The sequence below is a fragment of the Eleutherodactylus coqui genome, chromosome 9 (assembly GCF_035609145.1).
Source record: "Eleutherodactylus coqui strain aEleCoq1 chromosome 9, aEleCoq1.hap1, whole genome shotgun sequence".
Taxonomy (NCBI): Eukaryota; Metazoa; Chordata; class Amphibia; order Anura; family Eleutherodactylidae; genus Eleutherodactylus; species Eleutherodactylus coqui.
The window spans coordinates 90,711,505-90,738,742 of NC_089845.1; the positions used below are offsets into that span (position 1 = coordinate 90,711,505).

At 44.4% G+C, this 27,238-nt stretch overlaps 1 protein-coding gene across 4 annotated transcripts in view; it reads right to left on the reverse strand.

Annotated features, from left to right (window-relative positions):
• Positions 1 to 27,238, reverse strand: part of NOL4 (nucleolar protein 4) — a 291,792-nt gene that overhangs the window by 149,184 nt on the left and 115,370 nt on the right. For all 4 annotated transcript variants that reach the window (XM_066578051.1, XM_066578050.1, XM_066578049.1 and 1 more), the window contains exon 2: positions 4,867 to 5,016. In XM_066578051.1, coding sequence (XP_066434148.1) covers positions 4,867 to 5,016 — 150 coding nt within the window. The remainder of the gene's footprint in view (positions 1 to 4,866; positions 5,017 to 27,238) is intronic.

A 27,238-nucleotide genomic window follows, 5' to 3' on the forward strand; every position in this document is an offset into this window, starting at 1 on the left:
GGAGAGAAGACCTATGAACGAGATGCCTAGCCCTCAGCTAGTACAGGACAGAAGGGACAGCCCTGCCTAGAAGCTGGGCTGACGTCCTAATAAGAACTACCCCATGGTCCTATTCTAGGGTGTTTTTTCTTTAACTGTAACTAGGTCTTATTTTAAGGGTGGGGCTTATATTTCAAGCCTCCCCAAAAATCCTGAAGAATCGTGCTAGGGCTTATTTTCGGGGAAGCACGGTAGGAATTTTGTCCAAAATTTACTGCATGATCACAAAACACTAGCGTGCTCCACTATGTATGGCAGGATTTTGGATGATCTACAGAAATAGATCAACATTGTCTGAGCAGAAGTATACACCCCTTTAGTCACCCAAACTCACTTATGATCCTATCCCATAACAACTTGTATAAATTAAAGATTACTCTGCCGAATAACGCTTTCTACAATGCATCTTTGACATTTGAAGTGGGGGTTCCGTTTTCCAGCTCCTTTCGGGAAGCGGGAAAGGGGAATCCCCTGGCGAAATGGATCTGTCTTATGACGGAACTGAACAGCGCTGGGCGGACCCCATTGACTTTAGTGAGATCTGTTCGGTTTCTGCTTAGCTGCCCATCATTTTACAGGGTAAAGAAGTGCTGTATGCAGAGCGATTTCTTCTGGTATTTTGTGTCAGATCTGCGATGCAACCTCCGAATGGCCTCAATCTAACAATAGCTATCATAACCAATGATGCAACACAGACGTAACAGCAGCCAAAGATGAATTCTGTGGAGACTGTCAACTTTTCTTCACACAATTCCTGGTTTTGAATTTATTTTGGGATGCTTTTACTTATTTGTCTATGCAGATAACCATAAGAGATGCTTTGCACATCAGAGAAGAATATGTAATGTACAGAGGCGTAACTTGAAGCTCCTGGGCCCCAGTGCAAAACCTATAACAGGGCCTCCAACTATAATGCTTTATTCATAGTACTGGGTTACCTATATGGAGAAGAGAGGCCTTATGGGTCCTCTAAGGCTCCTGGGCCCGGGTGCAACCGCATCCCCTGCATCCTCTATAGTTACGCCCCTGGTAATGTACTCCGCTAATCTCAGCATGATTATGGAAAATGGTAACTAAGTGCGCTAAAATATTATATAGTACATATTAAAACAAAAGAGTGTAAAGTAGGACAAGGACGAAGAAAGGGAGTCCCATTTTAATTTTGCTGTGTGATCCCACCTCTGATAATCACATCATTTAATTTAACTATGTTCCTTTTTTTCCCCATCTTTTCTATGAACTCCCCCTTCTAACTGCCCCTCGATGCTGCAATATCATTTTCAGATTCACAAGCGCTAATTATTAAGGCAGCCTTTCTGGCTCTCCAGCCCACATAACATTAGAATAAGTAGCAGGCTGGTATCACAGGAGCTCCCCTGGTTCAGGTTAAATTTCAGTTTGTTAGTTGTTGTTACTGGCAGATGTCCAAACCTGTAATTATTTCCTTGGGGAATTTTTACAAGAGCGGAGGTATATTGCAGACAGACAGCCCGCTATTGTAATGTAACACCTGTAAATAGCAAGCATTTAAATAGGTGCTGCTTTACAGCATTGGGAATAATGTGCTGCCACAACTGCCATGGTGAGTGTACCCCATGCTCAGGAGTCAAGGATAATATGTGTACCCTGATATCCCTACTGGATACATCAGAAGCATTTCCCTCAGATCAGAGCCGTATAAATCAGCACCCATGGAAAGTAAAGAGAAAACTCATTATACAGTCACGCTAAATCATCTCAAAACAAGAGATAATTAAATTACAAGAAGATTAGAGTTCAAATAATAGAAATTGGTAAACTACTATGTATTGTCTTCCACTGCTGAAAAGAATCTATTTCAGTGGATGACTCCTCCTAATCAAATGACTAAGTGTATAACACAATCTAAGTGACTTAGAATCATAGACTGGTAGAGTTGGAAGAGACCTCCGGGGGCTTCGGGTCCAACCCCCTGCTCAGTGCAGCAGTCAACAGAATGCGCAACCTACAGAGGTAGCAATAATTAACATGACATTATAAAGTTATCAGAACAGATTAAATGTTACGTTAACGTTTGCTCCATCTGTACATACATGTTGGTAAAAACGTATATGAGAAGGCAGCAGTAAAGTGGCTGTAAAATCTCTATTTTAACTCTTTGATTTTCTCTGTTTCTCCATATTTGAAAGTCTTTTTAACTGAAAAAAGTTCATGAAAAGACAAATTCTTGGGCAGACAGCTATAGAGGCTCATTCCTTCAGATACAGAACATCTATTACATCCGCTGATGTGAGGAATGTGTACACAGAGTTCTATGGATTTACTCTGCATCCACAGGTGTGCTGGAAACAAACTCTTGGGGACCAACATTTTAGTTGGATGGACAGTACATTAGAAACTTCAGGCCCATGTTGTGCTCATTTCAATAGGGATAGCATTCCTGAAATCCTCTTTACATTTTAACCCTTTCATGACCAAGGGTCAATGATGCAACTGCGTCCAGGTTATATTCTGTAGTTCTAGTAGTGACATATCTACAAGAGGGCTTGTTTTTTGTGGGAGGAGTTGTAGTTTTCAATGGTACCAAGTAGTGTACCATAAAATGTATTGGATAACTTTTAAAAAATTTATAAGTGGGGCAATTAGGAAAAAACCTGCAATTGCATCATTTGGTTGTGTGTATGTATTTTTATGGTATTCATGACGCACTAAAAATGACATGGATTTTTTATGTGGGTCTGTATATTTACAGCGATATCAAATGTATAAAGCTTATTATTAAGCAATACTTTAAAAAATTATATTAAATGCTTTCTGTCGCCATATTTTGACACTCATAACTTTAGTTTATGTCGATGGGGCTGTGTGAGGGCTTGTTTTTTGTGGGGTGACCTGTAGTTTGCATTAGTACCATTTTGGGGAATACATGACTTTTTGATTGCTTTTTATTCAAATTTTCCTTGGAAATGGAGTGGCCAAAAAACTGCAGTTCTACCATTCCTTATTTTTTTTACTTCTGATAGAGTTAAACATGTGTATGAGTATGGATGTTGGGGTTCTCCAGTCATGAATCTGGGATGAGATAGAAGGCGAGTCTGCAGAGATATGGTTTAGGGGTGTCCTAAACAGCTAAATGTATAGAAAGCATGTGTTCAGAAAAAATGCACACGCATATAAATTAAATGACTTTTTCAAATGGAGACGAGTAGTGTAGGATCCCCAGTCAAAATCTGTAATGCCTAAAATTAAACAAGTATAAGACTACATATAAGTTTGGCCATACATAAAGATGTAGCAATCATTAACATGACTGGTGTATCATGATAACTCAATTTACAGCATTGTAGTACATCGTAGTTAACTCATCATGACACATTAACCCTTTCCAATCCAATTTGTATCCTGGTTTTCCTAAGGATCTTACTCTTTTTCTGCCGTTAACGGCGCTATCTGCTGGCTAAAGCCAGTACTGCATGAGGTGACACGGATAGGCTTCAACAGCAGAGAGGTTGGCAATATACAGTAAGAGAACCCCGATGGATGTCTTCCAACATGGGAGCTGTACAGCCTTAAATCATAATGTCTTTACACGTCAGACAGTGGATTGGAAAGGGTTAAATGTGTAGTTCTCTACTACATCTGTACAAAATAGCTGTCGGAAACATTTTGATGGGATTGTGAGTCACCTCTGATATTAGCTTACCTTCCAGCAGGACAAATAGGTCAAGGTATTGAAAGCTAATATGCTGATCCTTGTTTTCTCCAAAATCTGCCATTGAGGGACAGCTGAGTGTTACTGCTGATTTCATATATCAGGAGTACACGGCTCAAATCTATCACAAGCCACTAGTGCAGACAAGCAATTTGATTTTTTTTTTAAACTTTTTTGCTGCACCTTCTATTTTGATAAGTCAATCTATCTTTTCACTGTCAGCTAATAGGGACAGCCAGTTCTCTGATTTCATTTTACACGTAAAGCCCCTTTTTCTTATGTGGTTTAAGGCTGCTCCGTCTAACATTGTTATTATCAATCCTCACAATATAAATTCTATAATCCTTAAAGGCAATGTGCACCTTTAGGGGTCATTTTCACTATTTTGCAATGGGGCATTAATTAAAAATGTTATAAGATTTGTCTTTTGCAGCTTCTATATATCCCTGTATATAGATACTGCTATCTCAATATGCGATTTTTCAGTGTGCTAGACTTAAGGCTTAGTTTCTCTCTGCTCTCTCTTCTTCGCCTTCTGAAGATTAAGTTGTTTTGGTCATAAATTAGCTGATAAAAATTGCAGAAGAGAAGAGGGGTCCATTAGTCCAGCATTACTGAAGGATCTCCTACTGAAACTTTTGATATATAGAAATATATAAAAACTGTAAAAGACAAACAATGCAAAATTTCTACAAAAACCCATTGCAAAAATGATTGTCATCCCAAAATACATGCATTCAAGTGAAAAAAAAATTGCCCTCCAAACTTCCCCATAGCCTTTAGGTTTCGTTCACACGAGTGTGGTTTACACGATGCTACAGCAGCTCGTAAACCACGCTGCTGACATGCAGGAATTCTGCGTTGAACGAGCTGCTCCGTGGAGCAGTTTGTTCCCATGTCCGTGCTGTGGGCAGAGTGGTGCCGCAGCTCCCATAGGAGCCTGTGGTCAGCACCATTGACAGCGCTGCAGCACAGAGCTTACAGGGGAGTTGGCACTTGCTGTCCTATCTTTTTGTAAAAAAGCTCCATGTAAGCACTTCCATAGCAACCTATTGGTTGCTATAGAAGTGTGGTTTACACGCTCGTCTGAATGAGGCCTTAATCAGAGACACAAAAGGAATAAGACATCCACTTACAGCTTTGTAGGTCCTCTTCTGCCCAGCATGTTTCCTAATTTGTTCTCCATTAGGTCCTGTTTCCACATGCATTGAATAAATAATGTCAAAGAAATCTTCTACCACGGCCACTCTCCTCAAGGACAACTTCTCCTCAATGCCCACACCATCCTAGGACAGAAAAAGACATGAAGGATTAGCAGGATGAAGATGCATGATGTTAAGTACAATACAAATAGAAATATACTATTGACAGAACAAATAGTAGATAAGCTATGAAGGATATATAGTACTTGTAAGGATGCGGTAGATTTTCCTTGTTCAGGTAGGTTCCTGTTTTTGTTTGTGTGGCCTCGTTTCCTTTGGAGGCTACTAACCAAATCACATCTGCTTATCTGCAAGCTAGTCTTAGGGTTTCTTCACAAGGGTGTATGCATTTTTTGGACATGCCTCAGCGCAACATATTTGCGCTAAGACCGAGGCTTTTTTGCATTCGTTCGGAGTATTTTACTATAGTTTCTGCGCTCGCAGGTCCTGGCTTTTTGCGCACAGGACACAAACACGCCCCAATTTATATGGCCGCTTAGCCTAATGAATTCCAGATGTATTCTTTTTGCCACAGCATTGACATCTCCTTGTGCGTTTCGTACACATTTGTGCACTTCCTATAGACTTCTATGAGGATCATTGGTGCACAAATATGTTGCTTTTTTGGGGCGCACGCAAAATACTGAAATGTGAACAAACCCATTGAAATCAATGGGTTCTATACACGGTGCGCACACAAATACGTCAGTATGAAGGGGCCCTTATAGAATAGATAAAACTGTGCAGAGCAACATGAGGATATGGATCATTAATACTTGTTGAACTTTATATTGGCTTGTTTTGATGTATCCAAGTACAACAATTATACAGACTGCAAAGATAAAATGCTACAATATCTGTATGACTGAGGTCCCTCCAAGAACTTATAGTCACCGTGAATATAAAATTGAAAGGAAAGCAGAGATGTTTGTATAATTGTCCATTTCCAGCGGTGGGCAGTCTTTTATATATAAAACGCAAAATCCGTTTGTTGGTTTGTGTCGTATACAAATCCACAGTTCTGGTCCAATTTAAGTGAAATTTTGCATGAGCGTTCATCTGTAATTTTTGTTGCCAATAGCAACCAATCACAGCTCAGATTTAATTTCCTATACTGGTGAGGTAAAACGAAAGCTGCGCTGTAATTGGTTGTTATTTCTTATACCGTTGAGGTAAAATGAAAGCTGCGCTGTGATTGGTTGTTATGGGCAACACATTTTCTTTTGGACAGCTTTCTTAAGCACTATGTGGTGCTGGGCTCATTTTTGTGGCCCACTTTGTATATTCCAGGACTGCTAGTCATAAAATCGCTGTGTACCGCACGGATATATCACCTAGTAATTTTATATAAATAGAAAAAACAAGATGAAATAACTAAAAAATAGACTGGTTTCTACATAAAAGTAACAGCAAAATGTTACGCAATGGTATGTGCACATGGCAGATATGTGACGTGGAATCTATGCTGATTCCGTGTCATATCTGTGGCAAACAGCACCCCTTGTATTCAATGGAAGTCTACACCATAGCCAAATCTGTGTGTGGAAAAAAAGAAGTGACATGTTCGCGTTATGTCATACCCTCATGCCAGCATCCTTGCCGTACTATTGGCTTAGCAACTGCAAAGATGTGACAGATGTCTTTTAGGAGTCATTCGCACGGACGACAAAGTCGCGCGAGTTTGTCGCGTTGCTACAAATCGCATGTATGTGAAGCCCATGCTTTCCTATGGGTTAATTCACTTGTGCCATTTTTTGTAGCATGCAACAACCTGACACAAAAACCTCACGGGTTCGGCGATATGCACGCGACTCGTGAGGTTTTGTAGCCAACGTTTCCCTATGGAGCCTTCCTTTCTGTTGCATTGCACAAAAACACGATTTTCGTGTGGTGCGATGCAACTTTGACAGGAGGAAATTCTACTGTCAAAGCCCTAATCTAAGCCCTAGCTGCAGGAAATTTTTTTTTTAAAGTATACATCACCTTAGAAGTGCTGTCATCTCCGGCACGGCTTCTCCCCGGAACTATTCTCCTTCATCTCTTCCGGCCGGGGATTGGAAAATCCACACCTCCTGGAAGCTCTATCTCTGATTGTCTGATGCTTAGCCAATTACAGCCAGCGCTCGATAAATAATCACAGCCATTTATCGAGTGCTGGCTCTGATTGGCTAAGCGTAAGCCAATCACAGCCAGTGCTTCCACAAGGCGAGTATTTTTCAATCCCTGGCCAGAAGAGATGAAAAACGTTGGGGAGGCGATGCAGAGGAGCCCCGGGCAGCACTTCTAAGGTAATGTATACGTTTTTTCTGAAGCTAGGGCTTATTTTCGCGGTAGGGCTTATATATCAGGCCCCTCCATTCCCTGAAAATCCTCGCATGTGGTGCTACAAAGTCACTCGACTTTGTAACGCTACAAAATCATGGTGTAACCGCGAGAAACAGCAACAATATCGCACGGAGCAGAGATGCAACATTGCTGTGATTTTCTCGCGGTGGCGCCGCGTCGCCTGTGCAGATGCGGCCTTAACATAACTTCGTGTTGCAATAGGAATATGATGTCTAGTTAGATGATATATTGTTACTGTCAATCCTAACATACTTGAAACACTATTCAGCGTACTCTGATCATTCATACTCTCCAATGTATAGTTAATACGTCTTAAGGCTTTATTCACATATGTACCCTTGTAAATACGCTGGGCCAGCTGAATGAATGAATACTTACTGATGACCAATGCATACTTACTGATGACCGACGTATTTACATGGGTAAATAGCTGCGTATATACGCTTGTATGAAGGCAGACCAAGGCTTTATTCATATAAACATTTTATCGCAGCTATTTTGCTGCAATGAAATGCCGGCCAAAAATTGAGACCATCTGAAGTATTGGATTCCAATGCACTTGTTCATGTGGGCGATTTTTGGGTGCGTAAAATCGGCTGTCCCGAAAAGATAGTGCTCACGGTGCACATTCTGGCTGCCCACTTTTATGCTGACCGGAAAAGGTAGGTCTGGACCTATCTTTTGTTGGAATACCCTGACCGGTCCCTTAGACTCCGATGGGAGCCTGTAGGAGCTGCTGAAAAACGGAGGTGGGAGGGAGTTTAGCAGCAGCTCTGCTTAACTCCTTCCCCCTTTACTCCCCTTGCTGGCTGCCCGCAAAGGGAAAGGGCGAAAGATTAGCACACTAGCTCTGCTAAGCTCCAGCCCCATCCCACCCCCTCCCTTTGCTGGCAGCCGGCAAGGGGTGGAGAGGGGGAGGGAAGAGGGAGGGAGTTTAGCAGAGCTAAACCCCGCTGAACGGTTTTCCGGGCTGCGGCTTCCTCTCGTTCATGCGATTTTTGCCCGCGATTCGTGCAGCCGAAAATCACAGCCCCCATGTGAAGGAACCCCCTTGACTGATTCTCCATTTAACAAGCACTGGCCAACAATATAGCATGTTGATTGGGACTCGTTGCTGTAGCTAAGGATTGCTAGTATAGGAACACATGATTGTTAATGTTTACAGCAGAGATGTGCTGCCGCCGAATGAGAACGGTTATGCCCACAATAAAAAATCTGATCAGCCAAAGATGGAATATTTTTTTTATTTTTGACCATGGGCATATTTGGAACAGCTAACGATCGCTAAGACAAACAATCATCTGAACATTTGTGCCTGATTATCAGCCTGTGTAAAAGGGCCTTTAGACTATTACCCTATTAAGACCAAGAACCACATTGGATGAACCTGGGATTTAAGAAAAACTGACGCCTCAAAATAGAATGTGTATTTTTCAATAAAGATTCCTAAACATGGCTCCAACTAAATTTATTTTAAAAAACTGATAATTTGGGAAAATTATAAAAACACACAGTGGCCAATGATGTCACATATTCCATGTACATATAAATGTTTCTTATGATCACACGCACATACACCGTAGTGCGCTTTCTAGCGTAACAACATTTTTCATATCTGCTCATATTTTAATATCTACCTGCAAGGAGTCTGGGAGCATAAAACAGAAGTGCATATAAAGTTATTGCCTCTCATTTCTTTGTTTTTCCATCAAGACATAATATCCATATGTTCATGATATGCTATGAAAGTCTAATGAAACTAGGTTAACATAAACATCTGTGCTAGCAAAATAACCTGATTTAATCAATGAAATTACATCATTTTCTTATGAAGGTTTTATTAGGTAATTTCCTTTCTGCTTCTCTCATTGCCTGGGGTATAATTAAGTTATATAGTCTTTTGACCTTTATATTGAGAGTGATTTGTGTATACTATAGTGCAGGGGTGTCAAACTCATTTTCACTGAGGGCCACATCAGCCATATGGTTGCCTTCATAGGGACGATTGTAAGTGTAAGACTAGTTACATAGTGGCCCCAGTAGTATAGTGACCTCCATCGTGGCCCCAGTAATAATGACCTTAGTAATAATAGTGTGCCTCATAGTGACCCTAGTAGTAATAATGGCCCCCATACTGACCCCAGTAATAACAGTGACCACATAGTGGCCCCAGTAAAAACAGTGCCCCCATGGTGACTCCAGTAATAATAGTGATCCCAATATTGGCGCCAGAAATAGGGTCCCTCATAGTGGCCCCTGTAGTAATAGTGACCCCACAGTGGCTCCTGTAGTAATAATGACCACCAAGGTGGCCCCAGTAAAAATAGTGAGCCCCAAAAGGGCCCCAGTAGTAAGTAACCCCCTATATGGGTGGCCCCAGTATAATTAGTGCCCCCCATAGTGATTTCAGTAGTAATAATGTTCACTATATTGGCCCTAGTAGTAATAATGCCCTCCATATTGGCCCCAGTAGTAATAACGACCACCCTATTGGCCTCTGGCCAGGCAGCATCCCTACAGACAGTCCACTCTCCCAGCCTGCAGGTCCAGTCCGTCAGCAGTCGCTGCTTGGTCTGTGACTGCTGACTTCTCCCTCGGTGTCTGTGCTGCATACAAGATTGCGCACGCAGATGCCAAAAGGCAGAGGTCAGCGGTCACAGACTCAGCGGTGACAACTGCTGCCACTGGACCAGAGCTGCGGGCTGGGTAAGTGGCCTGTTAGGCTCCTGCACATAAAATGAGTTGGCGAGCCAGATTCAACATGCAGGCCTTATGCTTGACGTGTGCTACAGTGTATATGATGTATGGGAAATCTGTAGCTAACAGATGACATACTGTAACTATATCTGCATTTCTAGATCTTGTAGAACTAGTTGATTTTTTTTTATGAACACATTTTCATCTAAAGTTTTATTGAAGTCATAAAAAATGTGGTCCAGTAGTTAAGTTCATTAGGGGTGTCCACAATAATAAGAAGAGGTATGCATTTTGTTGCAAAGGCTAATAATACTTAATTTCCACAACATAGCCTTAATTTGGTATTGTTACTTCCCATAAAACGTGCAATTCCATTTCCCCTCTTACAGATTAAGTTTACATTACTTAACCATGATGCTGTAAAATTAGTTTTACTGAAGTCTGAGCTTAACATAATAACTTTGTGTAGACTGTAGTAGCTGTGATTATGGCAGTTTACATACTATGAATGGAACTAAGGCATAGCACTGTGAATGGAACTAAGGTGTATCGCATGAATTCCCATTGAAGTCAATGGGATGTAAAAATTACATGGGTTCAGAAATGGAATCCGCACAAAAAAAACCCATGGGAATGGAGCCTAAGCTTCAAGTCGCACATTTTAAAGAATTAGTTTGTTGCTGTAGCCCTATATCTAAAACCCTTAAGCAAGACAGACTGGCTTGTTTGGCAACCGAATGGCATTTGGCACTCAACGTACCTACCCAGCTTGCCTCCCTATAACTGAGCCCCTGGATAGATGTTAGTATGAATCAGGGAATATTGCCCACTTGGGCTAGGACAACACAGCAGCAGTAACACAACCTTGTTACCATTGCAAGAAATCTGTCAGTCTTTTTGCAGTGGTCTCTTACCCTACAGGGAAATACTGAAGATGCATTCAAGCCTGACTGTGATTTCAACCCAAATCACAGTGACCTTGTGTCATCAAGTAACTCAAGCCTAAGGGCTCATTCACACAATCGTATCCATAAAATTCTGCGGGTGTCCTACAGCATTTTACCGGTATGTGTGATGCAAGCTCTGCTGGCAGAGAGACGGTAGAGAGTGCTTATGGCAGCGAGTGTACCATGCATGACAGCGTATCTCACAGTCATGTGCAGTGTGACTGTCTTTCCTTTGAATTCCCCACTCTTATTTCAGAGCAAGGTTGTGTATTAATCGCCACCTATACGCAATATATTGCGTATGGACAGTGTTTGCATACACGGCCATACAAAAGTATATGGCTCACGCTGCGTGATATGCCAAGAAATAGAGCATGCTGCAATCTTTTTCTCACGTGCACCTACACGCTAATGTGAATAGATCACTGAAAGTCCATTCTCTTTCATTGACTCCATTCATCAGGTGTCACATGGCCGTGCATTGTGGCCGTAGTACGTGCCAACATCACTGTGTTGTGAATGAGCCCTTATACTTCAACAAGTGATTTGATTTAGGACTTTTTCACACAAGCGTATGTCGGCAGACAGCAATGGGAGGAGGCAGGATGGGGCTTAGCTCCGCCCCTCCCATTGCAATCAGCCGGAGGGGAAGAGAGAAGGAGGGGGGGGAGTTTAACTGCTAAACTCCCTCCCACGTCCCTTCTCCGGCCGCTCCCATAGGAGCCCATGCAGTGACCAACGTATTCCGGCCCGAAAGATCGTTCCAGGACGATCTTTTGGGCCCGACGTAAAAGCGCCAAGCACTATATTGGCACAGCCAGGCGCTTTTCAGTCATGGAAATATGGCCATGTGATCTGATGCATTGGAATCCAATGCATCTGATCTTAGCGTATATCGGCCGACCATGAATAAGGCGGGCCAAGATACGCTCGTGTGAAAGAGCCCTAAGTATCTGATGCACAAACTGATAGAGATAGAACTCAACTTAAGAATTGTAGGATGGATAAGAGTTTGACTAATGGATAGCAACTAGAGGATGAAAGTCAACGGTGGTTAGCCATTCTGGAATCTAACGTTGGCCATATGCATTAGAATAAAATCAGCTGAGCCTTCAGATTTTGGCTACACCAACTGACTGTCTATAGTGTATTAGATGTTCAGCCAACTTTCATTTGGTGGAGGTTGGTAAAAAAAAACGATTGGGCATTTTGACTTTCAATATGTCTGATCCTTTGTTCTCAAGGGCAATAAACCTTTGCTAGAGATGTCTGACAGCAGCTTATACCAGGAGCCAGAATAAATATACACACACTACAGCTGACTGGCTGGCTGGGACACCTCCTCTTCGCTGACCAATCAGTCCAGCAACTGACGGAGAAGTGTCCCGGTCAGTACCCAGCACCAAAATGACACTGAGCATGTGTCGGCATGAGGATCACGTGGACTGAGCTGACGCTGTGACATTACTCCGGTCCTGATCCTCTGACATGACCGTCAAGCCATGAAAGATTACTCCTTAATTGTAATTATCCTTGAACACATAAAAGTTAGAAGCACATTAAAACTCTTTTAACCAGGTCCAGTCTAGACTATAGGCATGAACAAATTACTTTTTTTCCCTACAAGAGTCCCTCAAGTACATGAGATTTCTACCATATCGGGTCATGCATATCTTTAGTAAACATCAGTGCATAAAACAGTTCCGAGCTAACATCTTATAAGACAGGAGGGAATGCCTTAAAAGGCTCCACATAAAAAAAAGAAGCCTAATATTAAGGTTAGTCACCTGCCGTTGATCAATTAGTGAGTCTGATATCATCTCAGCCAAAATGCACCATGCCATACTTTAACATCTATGTTACAGGTAACCAATATATTAGTTCTGGATGTGTAATATTCTGTGGAGCCCAAAACCTATGAAGAGCTAAAGCAAAACAAACTTAATTATAGTGAAAGAAGGGCTTCTGCAAATAGCTTGAATAACTTTTTAAGCAATGTCCTTCCCACTCTAGATCTCGAGAGAGGATCATTGCACCATAGTTACATACTTACTGATGTTGCTATAGCAATATGTTTCTTTTATGGAGCATTGATGTGAAGGACACCATGGACTCAAACAGTGCATCTTCCCCCTCGCAAATACAATATTACAAGTTAAACTCAAGGTCCAGTTGATGTATATTTCATGAACATTGCACTAGATGTGGCACTGTAACATGATTTTATCCTGATACTAGCTTAACAGTATTCAGAAGCTGCTCCACTAAAATAAGTGTACAGTATGTAATAACACAAGACATACATGCACCATAATATGCATATAATTCAATGTAAATGCCAAGTAAACATACAACGCATCCTAGATAAACACAGGAATACAGGACAGATGACACATATATACTGTAAGTGGCGGAGGACGTCCTTGAAAATATTGATATTGTTACACACTAGTTATGCTGCAGAAATGACACTTTCTATGTATGTTTTAACATTGTAAGGTGGTATCATGGCAGATAGTAACCAGTGAACCCGTGGGAAGGCGTGTTCCAGTTGTCATGCCAGGAAAGGACAGGGACACCAAGATGAATGGAGATGCAAGGAAGCAAGAGCATTACGTACCACTCTTGTAATGTTAGGTCTGTGCACTACCATGTGGCTTTGTAGCCAGTTTTTGTATCCAGTAAAGAACCACATTTGCAAATAGACAAGCCTCTGTCATCACTTTGTGTGACCACCTTGTGAGTGTGGCTGGTCCCCTGGCTTATATTACTAATAACACAAGTATATATTTGCTATTGTAGGCATAATGTCAGTAATAAATTCATATGCAGTCACTCTAGTAAATGCAGTCAGTATTTGAAAAGTGCTTTAGCATATGCATAATTATATCACTAGTAAATGTATATACAGATATAACTACTAAATACAGAATAAGAGCCAGTAGTCCCAACAAACAGCTCCATCTGCTTATTAATGACTGTCTACCAACTAAGTCATAGAGAGGGTCCTCGAGCAGAGCCCAATTCTTTGACATCCCTATCTGTAATATGGATGTTATGTCCAACCAGGATGCACTGGATCTGTCACTCACAGATCTCCCACAAATGCAAATAAACAAATAACAAAACAGGGATAGAACTAAAATATGAGAAACTTATATGGGAAAATTCAGTCCCTATATAACCAAACACAGGGGAGGACCCTGCCTGAATGCAGGGCGATCGCCCCGATAAGGACGGCCCTGACCGCGTACCTCGGCCCCTAGTTGACCCTATGTGGGAAAGGAAAAACAAAAGAAAACCCAATACTAGAAGTGATAACAGGCGCAGTACTTAGCTTGAGATGAAGCCGGTAACTGAATGCTCCACAACCAAGGCTCTGTATGCCAGCTCAGCCTGACAGAGACTGAAATCAACCGCAGTTCAGCTCAGTATCAGACCAGGTTAAATAGCCCTAGAATTACCCAACAGGTGCGACGAAGCACTTCACATCTAATATCACACCCACTGAGTCAGAAGATGTAGAAACACATCCAAAACCAGCACCAGACAATCAGCAGGGCAATAATTCCCGAACTGCCGCAACAATGGACAGGTATTTTATTGATATGACAAACCATTAAAGTAATAAGGAAAAAAAGACTACGTGTTATGTATACAATGGTGGAATTACTAGGCATATATGGTCTGTAGTAAATCTAAAGCTTTCCATGCACATTATCAGGGTATAACTGGACCATCAGACAACCAGTAGACTTGCCTTGGGCCTAGACTCTAACACAATAGTGAGTTCCAGGAGAACACATTTCTAATTGTAGTAACAGCTCGTGTGAATTTTGTTGATTGACATCTAGTTTTGTCCTGGAACTGACAAACAGAATATAAAATGACTTCAGACAAGAAGACCGCATACAATTCAGAGATCTATGAATAGAAGTGATTCCTCATTTTTGGTGAAGCGACACATTTTCTGCACACTTTTGTAATGTTGAGACACACAATACAGCACAGTGTCATCAAGTTATCGGTAGAAAGATTCTGTGATATGGAATGATGAGCAGTTTGGGTCATTGTGGTGTTAGATAAGGCTCTTGGGATTGCCAATACAACTCAATGGAAGTGATGATAAACAGACGAGCGGATGTAATGCTTCTTTTCCACACTCTAAAACAACTTGTTAGCTTTTTTTTCTTCTTAAATCACAACAACAAAATGTTCTATTTGTGACATCGTTCGGAGAAGAACTTAGATCAATTCAATGTACTCTTCACGAGAGATAATCTACAAAACAAGAAGTGTTTCTTCACAGAAGCCAGCCGTCCTGTGGAATTGTGCAATCACATTTATTTGCAGTCGGTGTATTAAAGAATACAGAGGGAATAAACAGGGTGACAATCTACCGCAGCGTTAAAAAGCTTTCAATCAGATTGCCTGAACCCACGTGGCTGACCGGCGGTACGGTATCTCTGACATTAAATAACGTGCTGTGTCCTTACTTCATTGTGCATGCAGACGGCAATTGTCACGGAAATGTCTTTGCTGCATTGAGCTTTTCCACAGCACACAGATTATGCACAAAAAAGCAAAAAAAAAAAAGTTAAATGCACTAAATTAAATTACAGCAGAAAATATTGTGCTCTGTGAAATCGTATGTGGAATATCCATCTAGTGGAAGCTATAGGTACTTCAGTACTATGACTGTAGGGGTGCAAAAAATCAAGTACAGCTTCACGTAACTTTCAGCATTATATTATAAAATTATGAGCGGTTCCAGAGTCATTTTGATGATAGTGCCGGGCAACAATAGAGAACCCCTCTATTACCCAAATCACATGTGCTGCTGTGGGGGACTCAATGCAGAGTTGGTGCCATATAATAACACATTTAGCCTTTAGTGACCACTGTAAGACAAATGTGTGACCACCCGCAGCTTTCTGCCTGGAACAGTTTATAGCCAGGATTTCAGCTTCTGGATTCGCATTGATCAGCCTGAGAGGCATGGAGGGGCTTCTCTGCGGGGATGTTGTTTTTCCTATCTCTGTGTGTATATAAAATAATTTTATATTCTTTCTATGTAATGCTCCTTTTACACTGAGCGTGAACTGCGCGATTCTTGTTTGCAAGAGCGAATGAGCTGGTGACGTCATCCCAGCTCATTCACCCTTGTGTAGCCTATTTAGACAGGCAGATTCATTGTTGAGAATTATAATACTTCATTCACTTTGGTTCACGTGAACGATTTTTTTGTACGATAAATTGTTCCGTCTAAACACATCTTAAGGAAGGGTAGTATCCAACTTAGATAGAGCCTTGTGGGAGAATGCAGCCTGGTTTATACTAGTTGCGGAAAGTAGGGCAGCAAAGTGTCAGGACAGTGAGACACACAGGGGCGCTTATGCTGAGGAGTGATACATAAGGGGTTCCTGCTCTGTGTTGGGCGTAGTGCTGGTGATACACCAATAGAGGCTGGCAGAGAAAGTGCCCAGATGGGTTTGGTGAAGCAGAGTGTGGTGGTCTGTGAGTGGGGTGAGACAGCAACCCATATGGGAGCAGCTGTGGAGGTAATCCCACCCACAGTGGTGTACAAGTAGAGGGGGTGACACAAGACATTATATAACCACTCATACCCAGGTCGCCAGGATCAGTGACGAGTAGAGATGAGCGAACGTACTCGTCCGAGCTTGATACTCGTTCGATTATTAGTGCGTTCGAGATGCTCGTTACTCGTAACGAGTACCACGCGATGTTCGGGTTACTTTCAGTGTCATCTCTGAGACGTTAGCGCGCTTTTCTGGCCAATTGAAAGACAGGGAAGGCATTACAACTTCCCCCTGCGACGTTTAAGCCCTATACCACCCCCCTGCAGTGAGTGGCTGGCGAGATCAGGTGTCACCCGAGTATAAAAATCGGCCCCTCCCGCGGCTCGCCACAGATGCGTTCTGACATAGAGGAGGGAAAGTGCTGTCTTGCTGGAGTTGCTATAGGGAGAGTGTTAGGAGTATTTTAGGCTTCAAGAACCCCAACGGTCCTTCTTAGGGCCACATCTAACCGTGTGCAGTACTGTGGAGGCTGCTTTTTGCAGTGTTTCACTTTTTTTTTTTTTGGTATATCGGCCGTGCAGAGCATTGCGCCCTGCAGTAATACTCCAGGGCCAGAAGCGCTTAGGCAGGGACAGAAGACATATTGATTGAATATAGGCAGTGGGCCTTTGCAAAAAAATTTTGGGAAAAAAATCTATTTGGGCTGCCTGTGACTGTCCTCAGTGTTCTGGGTCTGTGCTGGGTGTAGTAGTTCTCCAAATTCATACGCAGCCAGCTAAGTGTTACAGCAGGCTTGCGCAAAATTATTTCCTGGCTCTGTCTGGGCTGTTAAATCACCGCTGTATTGCAGTTCACAGTGCAACACTCTGCAGTTCTTTGACATACTCCAGGGCCAGAAGTGCTTAGGCAGGGACAGAAGACATATTGATTGAATATAGGCAGTGGGCCTTTGCAAAAAAATTTTGGGAAAAAAATCTATTTGGGCTGCCTGTGACTGTCCTCAGTGTTCTGGGTCTCTGCTGGGTGTAGTAGTTCTCCAAATTCATACGCAGCCAGCTAAGTGTTACAGCAGGCTTGCGCAAAATTATTTCCTGGCGTTCCGTAAGTGAAGTCAGCCTCCAACCACAGGCCAATAAGCGGCACATTTAATTACAGCGTTCTGTTTCTGCATTCCTGGTAATACAGCATGCTGAGGGGTAGGGGTAGGCCTAGAGGACGTGGACGCGGCCGAGGACGCGGAGGCCCAAGTCAGGGTGTGGGCACCGGCCGAGCTCCTGATCCAGGTGTATCGCAGCCGACTGCTGCGGGATTAGGAGAGAGGCACGTTTCTGGCGTCCCCACATTCATCGCACAATTAATGGGTCCACGTGGTAGACCTTTATTAGAAAATGAGCAGTGCGAGCAGCTCCTGTCGTGGATGGCAGAAAGTGCATCCAGCAATCTATCGTCCACCCACAGTTCTGCGCCGTCCACTGCTGCAACTCAGAATCCTCTGGCTGCTGCTCCTCCTTCCTCCCAGCCTCCTCACTCCATTACAATGAGACATTCTGAGGAGCGGGCAGACTCCCAGGAACTGTTCTCGGGCCCCTGCTCAGATTGGGCAGCAGTGGTTCCTCTCCCACCAGAGGAGTTTATCGTGACTGATGCCCAACCATTGGAAAGTTCCCGGGGTCCGGGGGATGAGGCTGGGGACTTCCGGCAACTGTCTCAAGACCTTTCAGTGGGTGAGGAGGACGATGACGTTGAGACACAGTTGTCTATCAGTGAGGTAGTAGTAAAGGCAGTAAGTCCGAGGTAGGAGCGCACAGAGGATTCGGAGGAAGAGCAGCAGGACAATGAGGTGACTGACCCCACCTGGTTTGCTACGCCTACTGAGGACAGGTCTTCAGAGGGGGAGGCAAGGGCAGCACCAGGGCAGGTTGCAAGAGGCAGTGCGGTGTCCAGGGGTAGAGGCAGGGCCAGACCGAATAATCCACCAACTGTTTCCCAAAGCGCCCCCTCGCGCCATGCCACCCTGCAGAGGCCAAGGTGCTCAAAGGTCTGGCAGTTTTTCACTGAGAATGCAGACGACCGACGAACAGTGGTGTGCAACCTTTGTCGCGCCAAGATCAGCCGGGGAGCCACCACCACCAGCCTCACCACCACCAGCATGCGCAGACATATGATGGCCAAGCACCCCACAAGGTGGGACAAAGGCCATTCACCGCCTCCGGTTTGCACCACTGCCGCTCCCCCTGTGCCCCAACCTGCCACTGAGATCCAACCCCCCTCTGAGGACACAGGCACTACCGTCTCCTGGCCTGCACCCACACCCTCACCCCCGCTGTCCTCGGCCCCATCCACCAATGTCTGTCAGCGCACCGTCCAGCCGTCGCTAGCGCAAGTGTTTGAGCGCAAGCGCAAGTACGCCGCCACGCACCCGCACGCTCAAGTGTTAAACGTGCACATAGCCAAATTTATCAGCCTGGAGATGCTGCCGTATAGGGTTGTGGAAACGGAGTCCTTCAAAAGTATGATGGCGGCGGCGGCCCCGCGCTACTCAGTTCCCAGTCGCCACTACTTTTCCCGATGTGCTGTCCCAGCCCTGCACGACCACGTCTCCCGTAACATTGTACGCGCCCTCACCAACGCGGTTACTGGCAAGGTCCACTTAACAACGGACACGTGGACAAGCACAGGCGGGCAGGGCCACTATATCTCCCTGACGGCACATTGGGTGAATTTAGTGGAGGCTGGGACCGAGTCAGAGCCTGGGACCGCTCACGTCCTACCCACCCCCAGAATTGCGGGCCCCAGCTCGGTGGTGGTATCTGCGGCGGTGTATGCTTCCTCCACTAAAGCACCCTCCTCCTCCTCCAACGCAACCTCTGTCGCGCAATCAAGATGTGTCAGCAGCAGCAGCACGTCGCCAGCAGTCAGTGCCGCGCGGCGTGGCAGCACAGCGGTGGGCAAGCGTCAGCAGGCCGTGCTGAAACTACTCAGCTTAGGAGATAAGAGGCACACGGCCCACGAACTGCTGCAGGGTCTGACAGAGCAGACCGACCGCTGGCTTGCGCCGCTGAGCCTTCAACCGGGCATGGTCGTGTGTGACAACGGCCGTAACCTGGTGGCGGCTCTGCAGCTCGGCAGCCTCACGCACGTGCCATGCCTGGCCCATGTCTTTAATTTGGTGGTTCAGCGCTTTCTGAAAAGCTACCCACGCTTGTCAGACCTGCTCGGAAAGGTGCGCCGGCTCTGCGCACATTTCCGCAAGTCCCACACGGACGCTGCCACCCTGCGCACCCTACATCGGTTTAATCTGCCAGTGCCCCGACTGCTGTGCGACGTGCCCACACGGTGGAACTCTACGCTCCACATGTTGGCCAGGCTCTATGAGCAGCGTAGAGCTATAGTGGAATACCAACTCCAACATGGGCGGCGCAGTGGGAGTCAGCCTCCTCAATTCTTTTCAGAAGAGTGGGCCTGGTTGGCAGACATCTGCCAGGTCCTTGGAAAGTTTGAGGAGTCTACCCAGGTGGTGAGCGGCGATGCTGCAATCATTAGCGTCAGCATTCCTCTGCTATGCCTCTTGAGAAGTTCCCTGCAAAGCATAAAGGCAGACGCTTTGCGCTCGGAAACAGAGCCGAGGGAAGACAGTATGTCGCTGGATAGTCAGAGCACCCTCCTGTCTATATCTCAGCGCGGTGAGGAGGAGGAGGAGGAGGAAGATGAGGAGGAGGGGGAAGAGACAGCTTGGCCCACTGCTGAGGGTACACATGCTGCTTGCCTGTCATCCTTTCAGCGTGTATGGCCGGAGGAGGAGGCGGAGGAGGAGGAGGAGGAGGAGGAGGATCCTGAAAGTGATCTTCCTAGTGAGGACAGCCATGTGTTGCGTACAGGTACCCTGGCACACATGGCTGACTTCATGTTAGGATGCCTTTCTCGTGACCCTCGCGTTACACGCATTCTGGCCACTACGGATTACTGGGTGTACACACTGCTTGACCCACGGTATAAGGAGAACCTTTCCACTCTCATACCCGAAGAGGAAAGGGGTTCGAGAGTGATGCTATACCACAGGACCCTGGCGGACAAACTGATGGTAAAATTCCCATCCGACAGCGCTAGTGGCAGAAGGCGCAGTTCCGAGGGCCAGGTAGCAGGGGAGGCGCGGAGATCAGGCAGCATGTACAGCACAGGCAGGGGAACACTCTCTAAGGCCTTTGACAGCTTTATGGCTCCCCAGCAAGACTGTGTCACCGCTCCCCAGTCAAGGCTGAGTCGGCGGGAGCACTGTAAAAGGATGGTGAGGGAGTATGTAGCCGATCGCACGACCGTCTTCCGTGACGCCTCTGCCCCCTACAACTACTGGGTGTCGAAGCTGGACACGTGGCCTGAACTCGCGCTGTATGCCCTGGAGGTGCTTGCTTGTCCTGCGGCTAGCGTCTTGTCAGAGAGGGTGTTTAGTGCGGCTGGGGGAATCATCACAGCCTGTCAATCGACAGTGCCGACATGCTTACACTCATCAAGATGAACAAAGCCTGGATTTCCCCAGACTTCTCTTCTCCACCAGCGGACAGCAGCGATACCTAAACAATATGTAGGCTGCACCCGCGGATGGAAGCATCGTTCTCTATCCCCTTCAAAAACGGGGACCTTTTTGCTTCATCAATCTGTGTATAATATTCCTCCTCCTTCTCCTGCTCCTCCTCCTGAAACCTCATGTAATCACGCCGAACGGGCAATTTTTCTTAGGCCCACAAGGCTCAGTCATATAATTTTTGTAAACAATTTTTATACGTTTCAATGCTCATTAAAGCGTTGAAACTTTCACCTCAACCAATTTTTATTTTATTTGGGCTGCCTCCAGGCCTAGTTACCAATTAAGCCACATTAACCAAAGCAATTAATGGGTTTCACCTGCCCTCTTGGTTGGGCATGGGCAATTTTTCTCAGGTACATTAGTACTGTTGGTACACCAATTTTTGGGGGCCCTCGCCTACAGTGTAATCCAATTAATTTTTTGCCCACCTGCATTACAGCTGATGTTACATCAGCTGTGTTGGGCACTGCAATGGGATATATTTATGTACCGCCGGTGGGTTCCAGGGAGCCACCCATGCTGTGGGTCCACAGGGAGTTGTAACTGCATGTGTCCACTTCTAAAGAACCCCAGTCTGACTGGGGCATGCAGTGTGGGCCGAAGCCCACCTGCATTGAACATGACATTACCTCAGCTGTGATGGGCAATGCAATGGGATATATTTATGTACCGCCGGTGGCTTCCTGGCACCCACCCATGCTGTGGGTCCACAGGGAGTTGTAATTGCATGTGTCCACTTCTAAAGAACCCCAGTCTGACTGGGGCATGCAGTGTGGGCCGAAGCCCACCTGCATTAAACATGACATTACCTCAGCTGTGATGGGCAATGCAATGGGATATATTTATGTACCGCCGGTGGGTTCCAGGGAGCCACCCATGCTGTGGGTCCACAGGGAGTTGTAACTGCATGTGTCCACTTCTAAAGAACCCCAGTCTGACTGGGGCATGCAGTGTGGGCCGAAGCCCACCTGCATTAAACATGACATTACCTCAGCTGTGATGGGCAATGCAATGGGATATATTTATGTACCGCCGGTGGCTTCCTGGCACCCACCCATGCTGTCGGTCCACAGGGACTTCACAATAGGGAGTTGTACCTGCCTGTGTCTATGAATTAAAAACCCCGGTCAGGTTGGGGCATGCAGTGTGGGCCGAAGCCCACCTGCATTTAATCTGACGTTAGCTCTGCTGTCCAGGGCACTGCAATGGGATACATTTATGTACAGCCGGTGGGTTCCAGGGAGCCACCCATGCTGTGGGTGCACACGGAATTCCCATTGCGGAGTTGTACCTGCCTGTGACTATTTATAAAAAAAACTTGGTCTGACTGGGGCATGCAGACACCTTGACAGAATGAATAGTGTGTGGCAGATAGGTTCCCCATTGCTATGCCCACGTGTGCAGCTCCAGATGGAGGTGGCACAGGATTGGATTTCTCATTGCTTATGTACAGCATTGTGGACTATCGCCCCGCCCCTTTTAAAGAGGGTCGCTGCCTAGCCGTGCCAACCCTCTGCAGTGTGTGCCTGCGGTTCCTCTGGCAGACGCACTTATAAATAGACATGAGGGTGGCGTGGCATGAGGGCAGCTGAAGGCTGGGCAGGGACACTTTGGTGTGCGCTGTGGACACTGGGTCGTGGGGGGGGGGGGGGGGGGTTGGGCAGCATGTAACCCAGGAGAAGTGGCAGCGGAGTGTCATGTAGGCAGTGATTGTGCTTTGTTGGAGGTAGTGTGGTGCTTAGCTAAGGTATGCATTGCTAATGAGGGCTTTTCAGAAGTAAAAGTTGCTGGGAGGGGGGGGGCCCACTCTTGCCGCTATTGTGGCTTAATAGTGGGACCTGGGAACTTGAGATGCAGCCCAACATGTAGCCCCTCGCCTGCCCTATCTGTTGCTGTGTCGTTCCCATCACTTTCTTGAATTGCCCAGACTTTCACAAACGAAAACCTTAGCGAGCATCGGCAATATACAAAAATGCTCGGGTCGCCCATTGACTTCAATGGGGTTCGTTATTCGAAACGAACCCTCGAGCATCGCGAAAAGTTCGTCTCGAGTAACGAGCACCCGAGCATTTCGGTGCTCGCTCATCTCTAGTGACGAGTGATTGAGTTGTTGCCAGCACCGGTAGAGATACTTTATAATGTTAATGAGAGACTGTACTTTACTGTATTGTCCCCTGTGGCCATGTTGCTCTATAAAGTAAAAGTACAATGGTTACATTTGCCAGGCCCTGGTTCTTCTTCCATAACAACCCTGTGATCAGCCCTGTCCTCGACTTACTAGCTGATCCATTATCGTATGGTATTACAAACACTGTATAACAAATACATTTATTTAGCTACTGTATTTTACTAAGGTTACAGACACGTGCGCTACAAATTTGCAAGCAGTTATGGAGAAAAATCTAAATTCACATACCGCTATAACATACAGTATTCTTTGTGATACGTTGTAACTATTTTTTTTCAATAAAGAATTATTCATAGTTACATTATTTTGTGATTGCCGGAGGTCTGGATTTCTCAGACTACAAGGTAGTCTGTTAAAATGTCAGGAAACTGTAAATTCCCTTAACCCTATATATGCATTAGCATGCACCCAGGTTTAAAGCAAAATTTCTAATATGTATAATAGAAATGACTATTAAAGCAATTTCCTAATTCACTTATATGATCTTTCAAATAGCTTAACAATGGAGCTTCGATTTAAAGGAACAGACAATGCTAAAATTGATGCACTGAGTTATACCTGGGCAAGGACCGGAGGGGGCAGTACATGACTATTTGGTCTATGAATGCAGGCCCTGAACTAGGCATAATATGGTGATATTAGTTTGGTCCGGAGTGTTTGTTATAGTGATACACACATTTTAAATAAATCACAGAATTTAGGCACAGAAGTATCTAGAATGCTCAAAGAGCTATTGGTCAGGCAGGTCTTGTTACGGAATATTCCTAAAATTTGTGACTGTCATATTCCACAAATAAGAAGTTCTAATTTAAGAATAAATCCTTTGCAGGTGGAGCAGAAGATCTCCTGATCAGCAACCATTGCATGCATGGGCAAGAAGTAATGTACCAAGTGCATTTAATGCATCTCATGGAATGAAAAGCTAGTGAGGGCCCTGATAATACTTGCTCTGCTAAACACAACTAGAAAGAACGATACATCTCATTCTGTTCGGTTTGAATGGATTTGAGCTGGGGTGTAAAGTCAGTTCTTTGATCTCTTGATCAGATGAACTGGAATTAGGGTTAGGGGCCCAGGGAGAAAATCCTTTCCTGACCCATATATAATAATCCTTGCAGAATTGATAACTACAGTGTTCAGCCATGATATATGGTAGAGAGGAGCACAGGCACAGCACTGTATGGTGTGCACATAAGAACCAGTTAGTAGTAAGTTGTTTTATCATTTATGGCTTCCCTACGATAGATAGATAGATAGATAGATAGATAGATAGATAGATAGATAGATAGATAGATAGATAGATAGATAGATAGATAGATAGATAGATAGATAGATAGATAGATAGATAGATAGAATATATACGCAATATCAGCAGAACTAAGATCGACCTTAGTGTTCTTATTATATGTTAATAATCTGAGCAGTAATACTGTAACTAATTGTGCACACCCTGTGTTTATGCATTACAATTAGCATATAAACTGTAAAAGCTCCCGATGTACACACTAAATATGTCCATAGCCGTCCATTGAAAGACTGAGGCCAATAGCATATACCGAATATACCATTGCCCTCCGTCTGGCCTGTATATATCATTATACCACAAAAAAAGAGGATAGAATACCGTAGTAGACTACACTATTTCATCCCATGGAGTGCATTACAAGTATCCTTTTTCTTTAATATGGCAGCCTAGGGTGATAGATGCCACTGTATGGAATATATCACAGTATCATCCATTATGGATGCTATTTTAGCCTTGGGGTGACAGAAGCATTATATGGATGCCTAACAGTGGCATCCGTCACTCATAGGTTATAATAGCATCTGTTTAATGGAAAGCTATTGAACAGCTTATATCATTCACATTAAACAGATGCCATTATAACCTACCGGTAACAGCTGCTACACTTTGGCATTTATCACAGCCTCTATTTAGCCTGTACATCAGGGGCCTAATGGAAGCCAAAAACGCAATGTGAACATAGCCTTACATTAATTATTTGAGAGGGGGTGGAAACAGGCTAAACTGGATGGATATTTGCTTTTTTTTCAGCCTTGCATACTATTTTACTATGTATGAGTCAAATATGGGCTGAAAACTTCACATTTTAAACCCAAACCATGCAGTGTTCGGACAGAGAAACTAGAAACTCAGAAGGTCCCCAGAGACACAGTCAACAATTCCAACCACAGTCGGGCAACTATGAAGACCATAGCAGGATTTACCACCTTTCAGAAATCATCTATCAAACCAATGTTCGCAATTAAAAGCATAGCGTTTCCACTGCACTACTGTCCTACATAGCTGGAGAGGAGACTTAATTTAATAGTCTCTGACACTGGCAGTGGTGACTAAAAGCTATACTGCAATGTACTTTTTTTATTTTTCGCAAAACGCTATCTTCTTCAGTGTCCCATTGATCTTTCAGCTGTAGTTTTCTGCCTCAGCTGCAGATTTCTTCTAAAACAACTTGCAATAGCAATTAAGAGCAGCACCATGAACAGCGAGTACGACACAGTATGAGCCGGTAAATTCACTGTTTTCAAGTTAAATAAAAACTATATATTCCGTATTATATATGGCAATATGCTGAGTATGTTTCCTACATAGACAATGGGCAGAAAATAAAACTACAGTTGTGGTACAGCTAAGAAGAATATTAATTCAAGTAGATATACAAAGCTAAGCAGCACAAGTATTGTGAACCATGGTCCCAACATATACCATGAGAAGTTAGAACATATTTAGAGGGTTTTCTTTCTCAGCATCTGTTAATTTACCTCTTGGGATGTGATATTGGCACGTAGCACCATCACATCCCAACGTAACCCATAGCTTTTACATTGGGCCACATAGGTGTATGATGGTTGATAAGATGCTTTTATACTTTGTTCAGTTTTCACCTCTAATATAATGAAAAACTTGAAAACACTGATAGAGGATGAGCTACGACAATACCAAGGGGATCAGAGAGTTTTAGTTTTCTTGGTATGATAAATTGTGATAACACTCTCCCCGCTCATGCTACCCTTGATTTGTTTGGAGTTAGTTTCTCTGACTGGTAGGCTTATCTTTGCTGAGAGTTCTTAAAAGTATTTCTCAATGCAGTAAAACAGTAGTCATAGGGGAAAGACAAGGCACAAAATCATTTATTACTAAATTAGTAGTAATCACAAAATATGTGCAGATTTTAGTAATCCATTCAGGTTGATATATAAAACTTATACACATAAAGTCCAGGATGGCGATTCCCAACCGGGGTGTTGCGGCCCTCTGAGGAGCCATAAGCACCGATCGGAGATGCCTCAACGTTCCTGGCTATGAAGTCAGAGTTAGCCACATTAGAGATTAAAGGGGTTTGGTACTCCTGCCGATCAAGTGATCGGGCGCCTGTTAGCACTGCAGTGTACAGGGTACGAAGCTGAAGCTAATGCTCCAACCTCTGGATAGTACCCAATCCTTGTAAATGCAGGTGCAGCTCCCATTGATGTGAGATGAGATCTACTCCTGTAGTTACCAGTGCCAGTCACTACAGTCATTACCGCTCCTTACCCAGTCTGTTTTGCCAAACCCCAGATGAACAACTATTGTTGATCTATCCCGAGGAGAGGTTATCAATAGCATTCCCTGAAAAACCCATTTAATTAGCTGTGACCCATTAGCACTATGGGAATTGGGAAGAGAGAAAGAGCTGCAGGCAAGTTCCACACTGTCATGCCAACTGCCACATCTGAGAGAAGCACTCCCAATCAGGAAGCTGAATGTACATGTCGGACATCCACAGACTTACAAAAGTAAGGGTAAATACACACAGGCAGATTTGAATTGCAGAATCCGGAACAGGCGGCTGCCTCCGGGTCTGCAGCAAATACAGCCCATAGCATGCAATGCAAAAGTGATTCTTCATTGCACAGGAGCGGAAACCGGTTGTGGATGAAAAATCGCAGCATGCTCCATTTTCCTGCGGATTCCTCACAGACGGCTTCCGTTGAAGGATGGAGA